The sequence below is a fragment of the Notothenia coriiceps genome, unplaced genomic scaffold (assembly GCF_000735185.1).
Source record: "Notothenia coriiceps isolate Sejong01 unplaced genomic scaffold, NC01 NC01_scaffold00018033, whole genome shotgun sequence".
In the NCBI taxonomy this organism is placed as follows: Eukaryota; Metazoa; Chordata; class Actinopteri; order Perciformes; family Nototheniidae; genus Notothenia; species Notothenia coriiceps.
The window spans coordinates 5170-16815 of record NW_011350734.1 but is presented as its reverse complement, the minus strand read 5'-3'; the positions used below and the strand labels follow the sequence as shown (position 1 = coordinate 16815).

Genomic DNA, 11646 nt, shown 5'->3' with positions numbered 1-11646 from the left:
TCAAGGATTTTAGCCCGCATAATCAAGGAATTTAGCCCGCATAATCAAGGATTTTTGCCCGCGTTTTTCTGGAGGGTCTAACATACACACACACACACACACACACACACACACATTCTCTCAGCGGCAAAACTGTGGCGCGCTTACACTGTAGGTGCGCCGCGTTTGGGGGTGGGGGGTGCGGGTGCTAATAGAGCCTCGCAGATGGGGGTGCTGCAGCCCCCTCAGCATCCCCCCCCTTCCCACGTCCATTCGCGATGTCTCGCAGACCCCACGCAGCCAGCAGGAAATGAACCCAGCTCACACTGTCCGCTCCTCACATCAGCGAGCCGCGCAACGTCCCGCCAACACGGCACCCAGACCCCACGCAGCATTCTCATCTGTTTGTCATTACTGGTGTCATTTTCTGGTTGCTAACAAACGCCATTATAACACATAATCACTGATGTTCTGCTGTAACGGTGGTGGACTCATCAGAACAGAGTGGGCGAGCTGACCAATCAGAGCACAGTGGGCTCACAGGGAGGGGGGGGCAGGAGCTCCAACAAGCCGTTTAGGACAGAGTGAATACACATACTATACAGAGATGCTGTATGAGAAACCAATGTCATTTTGGAACATTGAACAATGTAAATCTATTCTAGTAGAACTCAACAATGGAATTATGATCAGTTGAAATGGCCATGACATATGACCTTTAACTTCTTATGTCTATATAAATACTTTGATATTTTATGTTTTTATTGCAGTTTCTTTCTTCTTATTCTTACTTATTTGTATTGTAAATATTTGTATTCTATTTATATGTTTTATATGTTGTATATTTTATTCATTATTTTAATTTGAAGCTTTTCTAAAATGGAGCAACTATCACTAAACCCAATTCCCCCCAGAGTAAGTCAAGTATTGTGATTGTGGTTGTGATCCAGCTGGAGCGGCAGCCACATGAAGTGGGGGCAGTCTTTCCGTATTCGCCACATCACCACAGGCCGGTACCTGTGTATGGACGAGGAGAAGGTTCTGGTGGTGGTCGACCCAGAGAAGGCCAACACCAAACTATCGGCCTTCTGCTTCAGAGCTTCAAAGGTCAGAACAAACATTCTGAGACTCTCTGGACTCTGGCCTTTGCTTTCTGTCCATCTCTTATTGATTTCATCTCTCTCTGATTTCCCCCTGAGCAGGACAAGGTGGAGGTGGCTCAGAAGAGAGATGTTGAGGGGATGGGCATTCCTGAGATCAAGTACGGAGAGTCCATGGGCTTCGTCCAGCATGTGTCCACTGGCCTGTGGCTCACCTACGCCGCCCTGGATGCCAAAGCTGCTCGTCTGGGAATGATGAAGAGAAAGGTTAGGATTTTATCTGGGGAGCAACATGAATAACTAAAGGATCGAAAATGAATAACTAAAGAATCGAAGATTCATAGGCTTCATTTTCATATGCACAATATCTACAGTGTAGTTGTTGGCAATACAAATCTAAAATCCCAGCCTCTACACATTGCAAGCTGAAATATAATTTCGACATAAAAAAGGAAAAAAATGCCACAATAGTGCAAGAAACAATATCGGAGTATGTTGTTAACTGTGTTCTAGGGTTAGGGTTAGAAAATCCAAAAAAGGGGAAAAAACATACATATTGTTGCCAATGCTATCAACTTCTTACCATAAGAGTTTGAATTGGATATTTATTTGTGTTTCAGAATGACATAATTGAAGCTCTGTGTAGTTCAATGATTTTTAAAAGTCATACAAAATGATAAATAACATGTATAATGCTGATAGGGGGCCCAAAACCAAAGCTCTAAAACGTTCTTAGTTTCTAAAGGAAATGATAAACATCGTGTTCAGCTGTTAAGTGGCAGCCACCAGAAACAGACCTCATCATAGAAGGACAGAGAGAACTTGGAGATACCACTCAAAATATAACTATGTGTTCCGTGTCTCCAGGTCATTCTGCACCAGGAGGGTCATATGGACGACGCCCTGACTGTGTCCCGCTCCCAAACGGAAGAGTCTCAGGCTGCTCGCATGATTTTCAGCACTATGGGCCTCTTCAGGCAGTTCAACAAGTAAGTGTGTACCTGTTCAAATGTAAAGGAGTTGAAAGGGTATTTTTTAGGAGAGGATGCAGTGAAAACAGACACTGACATCTTTAATATACCATCATTTATTTTTTGTATGTTTGTAGCATTGTCATTTTACTACTAAGACTTGAAACTTGCAAAATAAATATTGAAATCTGTTGCTGATTTGTTTTTCCAGGGGTTTGGACGCTCTAGGTGGGAAGAACAAGTCACCAGGGGCCGTGTCTCTGCCTCTGGAGGGGGTCGTCCTCTCTCTTCAGGATCTCATCTTCTACTTCTGCCCCCCCGAGGAGGAGCTGGAGCACGAGGAGAAGCAGACCAAACTTCGCTCCCTCCGCAACAGACAGAACCTCTTCCAAGAGGAGGTAATCTGCATGCTGCCTGCGAAGCTCCCTCGGACATTCCATATCTATTGATTTGTACTGTCTGATTCTGTAACAGCAAATGTATTGTATATGCAAAGAGGAACTTGCACTTTTGACACCATTGAGGACTTTTATGCCCTCATGCATACACTTCGTCTTTCATCACATACCCTTACCTACTTCCACATTGCCGTTTTGGGTGTTGCTATCAAATTGCTTACTGTCTTGCCAAAGGAAATGTTTTTAAGATTTAGAATGAACTGTTATTAAGTTATAACAGTTTTTCAGGCAATAAACTTGTCTATTTCGATTAGCAATATGGGTTTACTTTATCCCAAAAACATATATTTAAACAATATTTTTATAATAACTCTCATTCCCTAAAGGGTAGCCACAGGTTTTTACTGCAAGTCTAACAAAATGGTAAATAATAATTCCAGTTTGAATTACGAGAGCCACGAATTTGGTGATAGCTAGCTAGATAACTAACATTCGCTAGCTGTTGGGTAGCTAAGGTAAGCTAGCTAACTCGGTATACATAGCAAACGTTAGCTAGCTTTACTTACACATAGATAGATGGATTGATTTTACTTTTACCTGCAACCCTTTCTTTTAAACCCAAATACCAAGTCTTTAGCCAAGTAGACAAGCTTAAACTCATTTGCTTTATCGGTACATTTTTGAGGACCCCTAATTAACATAATGAGTGAAGGGTCTTTTCTAACCCCAACCTTTTTTATTAACCTCGATAATAACTCCAATTGTATCCCTTACCCTAAATCAACAATGCTGCCAACGACAACATCAGCTACAAAATACATATATAAACAAGCATGCTTTCTGTTCCTTTTCTTAGGGAATGATCACCATCGTGCTGGAGTGCATCGACCGCCTCAACGTGTACAACACTGCTGCCCATTTTTCTGAGTTTGCCGGGGAGGAGGCTGCAGAGTCCTGGAAGGAGATCGTCAATCTCCTTTATGAGCTGCTGGGTAGGATAATTACAATATGTTTTAACACCAAATGAAATGCTTTTTATGCTGAATGAAGTAAACTCATTCCCTCCACTGCACAGCTTCTCTGATCAGGGGGAACCGCTCTAACTGCGCCCTGTTCTGTGACAACCTGGACTGGCTGGTCAGCAAGTTGGACCGACTGGAGGCCTCTTCAGGTATCACTTCATTCGTTCACTGATACATCTCACAAATTACAATTTATTGTTAAACTAAACAAATGGGTAGGTCCTAACAACTGAAATGACGCAGAATTTCAGCACTTACCCTTGTATTTAAGTCAATGTTTTTTTTGTAGGAGTTTTTGGTTGGATGCCTGAAATAAGGTTGGTGGTGAACACAAGCTGAAGAGAATTTCAAGTTTTATTCGATGACGTAAAATATATAATAGCTTCCGTATGTCAAAAAATGTTTGCCGCCTTTAGCTTAACGGTTGCTTCTGTCGATTGCATTTACATTTCAACTTTTACAAAAGTGGTGTTAATACAGTATGTGGAGATTATCCCGCCGCGTGTGAGTATCATAAAACTGAGTTTACCAAAAAAGCAATATTAAAGAATCCCATTTACTTTTGTTGAGGGAGTCCTTGTGGAGCTAACTTCCAGGTCGGTCTCCAAAGATATATCATCACTGCACCAGTATATGTCTATGACCAGGGGTGCACATCACTTTTTTGCCCTTGTTCTCAAAGGAGCACCTGGAGATGGTGCTTGGTGCGTATCCTTAAATGCCCGCCCAGGTCTATGTGTGGGAAACCCTGCTAACTTACCAGTTCTTATGCAACTCGCGAATATCTCTCTCTCTCTTCTCTCTTTTCTATCCTTCTCTTTCTCTCTTCTCTCTTCTCTCTCTCTCTCTTCTCTGTTTTCTCTCTCTCTCTCTTTCTCTCTCTCTACTATCTTTTCTCTCTCTCTCTCTCAATTCAATTCAAAGGGGCTTTATTGGCATGAAAGCTAAATGAAACAATTTTTCCAAAGCATCAAAATACAAAATACTGTAATTAACAACATACATTTCACATTTGTACATATTATTGATATATATACAGTATATATATATATACACATAGTGATACAATTTCACTTCAACACACATGTGTGTGTGTGTTTCTTTGGGTGCGTGTGTGATTTTGTGTTTATGTGGCTCATTCACTGCCCCTCAGGTTGTGGCATGTGTATACACATTGGGCAGCAAGGAGTGCCTTGTCTCCTTCTCATAGGAGTACTCTCAGTCTTGAGAGGTCATCAACCTCCTTGAAACCTGGGATTAGAGTTCAATTTGTTCCAGTAAATGCTCCTTACTTGGTTGAATGTTTGGCACTTCAGGGGGAAGTGCATCTCTGTCTCAGTCTCACCTGTCGTACAGTGACCACATATTCTGTTCTCTTTTGGTTGCCAGGATCTTTTGAGTCTTCCTGTTTGCCAGTTTGTGGTCACTGAGCCTGTACTTGGTTAGGATCTGTCTCTGCTTTCTATCTCTGACAGTAGAGAGATATTCTGCCAGCTCATAATCTCTGTTTAGAGCCAGGTAACATTCTAATCTACTTTGGCTTTTAGTTTCTTCTTTCCAATGTTGTTAATAGTTGTCTTTGCATTGTGTTATAATGCGTTTGACTGTGATTGGTGTTTGGAGAGCAGTGTTGTTGAGAGACTGGTCCGAGTGGCTGTGAGAGGGGGCAGCTAGCCTCAGCACCAGCTGACATAGGGGACTCTTTCCTGGGTTTAGTTCTTGGCTTTGGAGGGCTTTGGAGTGGAGGGTGTCTCGGGGGCTGGACCTAAGGTGGTTAAAGAATGTCAGTGCTCTCTTTTGAGTGTTAATGATCAGTGGGTATCTGCCTAATTCTGCTCTACATGCATTTGTTGGTCTTTTTCTCTGAACACGTCAAATTTATCTGCAGAATTCTGCATGTAAAGACTCTGTTGGATGTTTGTCCCAGCGGGTATAGCTCTGGTGACTGAGTGGACCCCATACTTCACTACCGTACAGCGCAATGGGCTGGATCACACTATCAAAGATTTTGAGACAGATTTTAATTGGAATTTGGACATTATAAAATGTTCTCTTAATTGCATTTAGAGCTCTTCTGGCTTTTTCTTTGAGTGCATTCACTGCCATGTTGAAACTTCCTGATGCTGTTATGGTTAAACCGAGGTAGGTGTAACTCATACTATGTTCGATGATATGATTATTTACGGTAAACTGGTATTTGTTCTCCTGACATCTGGGGCGTTTTTGGAAAACTCTCTCTCTCTCTCTCAATGTTGGTGCGCAAATGCATCTTTTTTCAAATGATCCGGTGCTCCTTTTTTGGCACCTGCGCACCAGTTATGTGAAGCCCTGTCTATGACCCCCTCTAATTTCAATACAACTATATCCTCCAAATATTATAATTTTTTTTGCTTTGATAGGAAGTATTGTTATAAATAATTGTAATACATTGTATTTCTTTGGAACCATATTCTCATGAACACTGTCTTATATTACAACTACATTATGACTGTGTTACAATGCTGTTGAAAATGCTGATAAGTAATCTTATTTCTCCTCTTTATGCATTTATGCATTTAGGTATTCTTGAGGTGCTGTATTGTGTGCTGATTGAAAGCCCTGAGGTTCTGAACATCATCCAGGAGAACCACATTAAATCCATCATCTCTCTCCTGGACAAGCATGGACGGAACCACAAGGTTTGTCTTCTCCCACTGCCAGCAAATTAACAAATGCTGGCAGCAAATAAATAGGCTCTAACTACCTACCTAACAACAAATGATTGCAGATGGTGAAAGTCACAGCACCCTGAAAGCGTATTTGGCTCATAAAAGACTTCTTGGTTTTGGATTCCTTTAGCCATTGGAAATTGCATAATTTAAACGTAGAGGTGATGGTAGTGTCTCGCTCCTGCCTTTAGGTCCTGGATGTCCTGCGCTCTCTTTGTGTGTGTAACGGTGTAGCTGTGAGGTCCAACCAGAACCTCATCACTGAGAACCTGCTCCCGGGGCGGGACCTGTTGCTACAGACCAACATTGTAAACTATGTCACCAGGTACTAAATCTACCGTTATTTGTCTGGGTGTTTCCATTTTTTAAACTGTATTTTTAGAGTAAAAAAAGTCATGAACCTCCTCAAAAGTCTTAAATGTTGACTAATTTTCTCTTCCATGCTCAGTGTGAGGCCCAACATCTTCCTGGGTACGTGCGAGGGGTCCACGCAGTTTAAGAAATGGTACTTTGAGATGATGGTGGATTATGTGGAACAGTTTGTGACGGCGCAGGCCAGCCACCTGCGTGTGGGCTGGGCTATGACCGAGGGCTACAGCCCCTACCCTGGAGGAGGAGAGGCCTGGGGGGGCAATGGTGTGGGAGATGACCTCTACTCCTATGGCTACGATGGGCTGGACCTATGGTCAGGTAGGTTGATTCCACTAATTCACCTACAGGGTGTCCGCGGGGTCTTAAAAAGTATTAAAAGTTGATAAATCAATTTAGCGAAAATGAAGGCTATTAAGAAGTATTAAACGGCATTTTCCAAGGTATTACATTTTGTAGCTTGTTTTCAATAAGTATATGAATTGTCCAAAGAGGTTGTATTCTACAGTCTGCCTGAATGTAATCATTGCGTAGGTGTGTAGTGTGATTTTGTAGTTTATTTATGGCATGCCGTTGGATTTGACGTCATCTGAACAGGACATCGCACGCTCACTGCTTGATAGCGCTGAAGGTCCGTTTACGCCGGTTGTTAAACAACATCGTTATGGGGAAATGCAAGTTTGCGTCCAAATGGTTGGAAGATAAGGAGGAAGGACAATCAATACTGTATATAGTCAATGTGAGGTAAAGTGTGTCGCCAATGTAACCGGTTAAAACTCGAAGTGGTCTTAAAAGGTCTTACATTTGACTTCAGGATTCCTGCATATACCCTGACCTAGGATTACTCCACTCCATATTCTGTGTTCTTCTTATATAACCTCCTCCCTCTCTGCTTTGATGCTCAGGTACCGTGGCCCGCCAAGTGGCCGCGCCCAACGCTCACTGCCTGTCTGCAGACGACGTAGTCAGCTGCTGTCTGGATCTGAGCGTGCCCAGTATCTCCTTCCGTATTAACGGCCACCCAGTTCAGGGCATGTTTGAGAACTTCAACGTGGACGGCCTCTTCTTCCCCGTCATCAGTTTCTCTGCTGGAGTCAAGTAAGAACAAATTAAAAAACAGTGGGGTTTTATCAGGCTCAGGGGATTAATGGGCTGATCAACCAATATGAGGGTTGGTGGTTTGATCCCAGCCCCTGCAGCCAACTTGTCATAGTGTCTTTGAGCAAGATACTGAACCTGCTCATATTGAAGTGTGAGTAAGTTTCTTTGAAAAATAAGTGTCAGCTAAATAACATAATGTATATATCAAGTAAAAATAATAATTATACCAAATATGTATTGATGATTCATAACCCTTAAAATTATGTATGAAACACACATTAATCTATATTAAAAAATGAGACTCAACTTCAACTTTCAGTAACAAGTTTTATATTGAGAACAGACAACCTTTTGGAACGCCACCCATCAAAAGAATACATTGATAGCCATAAATAATGATGTCTGATAGGCTGCTACAGAGATTTTGCCAAGAAGGTGGGAGGGTCATTAACGAGGGTAAGGGTCATACAATTCAGCAGCAAGGAGTTTAGAATGATTCTTTCAGTTATGCTGGGCAAGCCTAGAGAATGTCATAATATTCTTTGTATTTATTATTGTAATATTATATATTGTATGTCTATCTAATCCAATGCAACTTTGTGCTGTAAAAGCAGTCTTTATTTTCCTGTTAATCCTTTCCCGTTGGCCACGTAGATGCTACATGTTGTATAGCCATTAGATTAAGTGATCAGCATTTCTTCATAACATAAGTCAAAGACAGAAAATTCTCTATCGTGATTTAAGAATAAAAGCCTCAAACACTCATGTTTTTTGACTAACTTTCTAAATGTAAACTCTATAAATGTGAAATAGCATTACCAAAATCAGATTAGAAACACCAACCAACTCAGTAAATACTGTGACATATTGACTTTAGTACAATAAATCATCTTTCAAATAAAAAACTCTAAAAACCTACAATGTCCCGCCCCCCAGAGGGGATTTTACGGCTGCGGTGTGTAATGACCCCTCACAGTGCTGAGAAGGGGGTAATGTTAAATTGACTGATGAGAGCGCAGGGAGGGAATCACAGGCTCAGGCGTTGGCACGGAGATGAAATCAATCTTTTCTTTATTATGAGTCTTACAGGATCAAGGCACTGTTGCCATAAAGGATTTCGGTAGTAGATAAAGAAAGCTGTCAATACGAGTCTTTCTGTCATCTCAGGGCTCGCTTCCTGCTTGGCGGTCGTCACGGAGACTTCAAGTTCATGCCCCCTCCTGGCTACGCCCCGTGCTACGAGGCCCTGTTGCCGCGAGACAGGATGCGTATCGAACCCATCAAGGAGTACAAGCACGACTTCCAGGGCGTCCGCAACCTGCTGGGGCCCACGCAGTCCCTCACACACACCTCGTTCACCCCCTGCCCCGTGGACACGGTTCAGGTGAAAGCCCCGAAACAAAAATCAGACTTTGATCAGGTCGCTGCCGAATGAGTGTCTTCGCGTCTACTGACTTCTCTTTTGCCGTATAGATCGTGTTGCCACCCCACTTGGAGCGTATCCGAGAGAAGCTGGCAGAGAATATTCACGAGCTCTGGGCGGTCACCCGTATCGAGCAGGGCTGGACCTATGGGAGTGTGAGTATACAGTCAGCACTGCAATGCACACGCCACAGTATTCCTATTGATTTGATTTCGAGCACTCAAGCTATGCGAGAGAAATAATTAAAAAACTTTCTGTATGCAAACATTTTATAATAGTAATTGAGACTGTAGTGCATTGTTAAACATATAGGCCATGTATGTGTTATTCATAATTAAAATAACAACAATCTTTTGTTTATGTTTTTATTCTTTTTATTTTAATATTGTTTTTACAATTTAAATACATAAACATAACAGATAAAACAATATATAAACACATAGCAGCAAGAGGCAGAAAACCCACTTTTCTTATTTGGTAAATGGTCTTTTAGGCGTTTATTGTAACAATTTATAGAGGAACAGTGGCTTTTCCCACCTGACAGAACAGTCAGGTGGGAAAAGCCATTCCATCATTTGGCACCCCTCAATCTGATTTAAAATTGACCTCTGCAGGTGATACACTTTGAGGCATTAAGATATGAAGATTGACGATTTGTGTAAAAATGTACCTGTGATTTCCTTTTAAAGTAAGTTTTTAACTGATCAGGAATAGTAAACAGTCTTGTAAACAAAAACACAAATTTGATAAAATGTTGTTGTCATCAGTAGGGGTTTAACGGTTCACAGAATTCACAGTTCGGTATGTACCTCGGTTTCGGGGTCATACAGGGATATCTAGACTTTAAAATGCTGCTTGGTCATTAATGTTGGTCTCGGCAAACAATATTAGGAATCCTCTATTCAAACATAATATTCAGTGTCCATCGACATGAAAATAACAAAAAAGTTCATGCTGGACTCAAACCCGAGTCCCAACAACAAAAATCACTTGGGCCATGCACGTTACTGGTGCGCCACGGATCAACACAAAGTATTACACCACCACATTTTAATGTTTTGGATGAACCATGTTAAAAAGTTCCAGAAAGATGCAACCCGACCATCGTTTATAATGTGAGTGAATGTATCTACACGTATAATATATATATTATAGTAGGCATTTGCTTAGAAATAGTATAGGCTACTGACTGAGGTATCAAGCCTCATTAAGACCCACCGAGATCAGATATCCTAGTTTATCAGCCTGCGAGCCCACATTATGTTGTGATAACTGTTAATTGTACATATGAATGTGTTGCAGTGCACACATAAAGTTCCAATATGCAAATCAGGCCATGTGTGTCGTTATATTTGCCATGCAACATTATGCTATAATATAATATTTAGCCTCACAATATAGACATTTTTAAACACTAACTTTTTAAATAGGCCCCCCATTTCCTGTTGCTATGTCTGCTAATGCAGTAGCTGATAGGATGTAAACCTGGACCAAAGCTGTTGCGCTAGAAACAGAATGCAATTTAAAAAAAGGTTTATATTCTAGCAATACTGGCTGTCTTTTCTGTCTTGCGACAGACTCACCAAAATAAAATATTTTACAGCATAGGCATCACTCACGTCCCTGTGCTAAGGGCTAATTTTACATATTGCAACTATAATAACAGTGGCCAAATTTATGTTCTAATATGCAATGCAAGCTTTGCTTCTAGACTTAGTCATTAGTGTGACAGAAGGAAAGACAACAACAATGATAGTAATGATTCAGTATCAGCTTTATTTGGCATGTGTACACAGACAAGGAATATAGCCTTTTTCTGTCCTGTTGGGATCCAAACCACACAGCGATGGATGTACAGAGAATACTGTTTTTATAAGGGATAAATGTTTGTGTAGTCTTTCATATTAAACATGATCGCTGGTAGATAGCCACATAAGTCGTAACACAGTTTAACCTGGGCGGATCCCATTTTTCCCTGGGCAGATGTTTACCTGAGAGGATCACATTTTACAGTTCACAGCTGAAGACTTCTCCACGCTGCTTTCAAACTGTGAGTAAACAACGTGTGCTTCACTTGGAGGCTGTCTGAAGGGGTACACAGGTCTCAGATGGACTTGGTATCACATTAAGAACGATATTCAGTAATAAGTCTGGCAACAATAGCTGGTTTAAATTATTTATTTGAGCTCGCAATGTTTTGAACAGACATTCCCAGTCAACTCGTTTTTCTTTTTGTAGTCCCCGCTGTTCGCGTCCGTATATCTCCATCGTAACCACAACCTCCCCTTTTCCGATCGCTTCTTCTGTTGTTTTCATTTATCTTTTGGTATATTTGGCTCCATAGGAACACTTTGATGCACATTCAGTACCAGTGTTTGAGATTGTGGTTGCGATGCCGATATCCGGACGCGTACAGTGAGGACTACAAAATGACAATGAGGTGACTGGGGGAGTGCTGTTTCAAAACATTGCCAAACGGAATAAATCATTTCAAATATGATTTGTCTCCGACTTGTACATCGTTGTGAATGTGATGTTTAGTAGCTTTGAGAGCTGTCCATACCCTCCAGAGCAG

The 11646-nt window shown here is 41.4% G+C and overlaps 1 protein-coding gene across 1 annotated transcript in view; it reads left to right on the top strand.

Annotated features, from left to right (window-relative positions):
• Positions 1-928: 928 nt before the first annotated feature.
• Positions 929-11646, top strand: part of LOC104950797 (ryanodine receptor 1-like) — a gene marked incomplete at its 3' end in the record, with an annotated part of 15342 nt that continues 4624 nt past the window's right edge. Inside the window, exons 1-12 of the mRNA XM_010777362.1 lie at positions 929-1086; positions 1182-1346; positions 1947-2068; positions 2262-2448; positions 3305-3440; positions 3524-3619; positions 6030-6148; positions 6370-6503; positions 6627-6868; positions 7453-7645; positions 8816-9032; positions 9122-9226. Of these exons, the coding sequence (XP_010775664.1) occupies positions 946-1086; positions 1182-1346; positions 1947-2068; positions 2262-2448; positions 3305-3440; positions 3524-3619; positions 6030-6148; positions 6370-6503; positions 6627-6868; positions 7453-7645; positions 8816-9032; positions 9122-9226 (1857 nt within the window). The remainder of the gene's footprint in view (positions 1087-1181; positions 1347-1946; positions 2069-2261; positions 2449-3304; positions 3441-3523; positions 3620-6029; positions 6149-6369; positions 6504-6626; positions 6869-7452; positions 7646-8815; positions 9033-9121; positions 9227-11646) is intronic.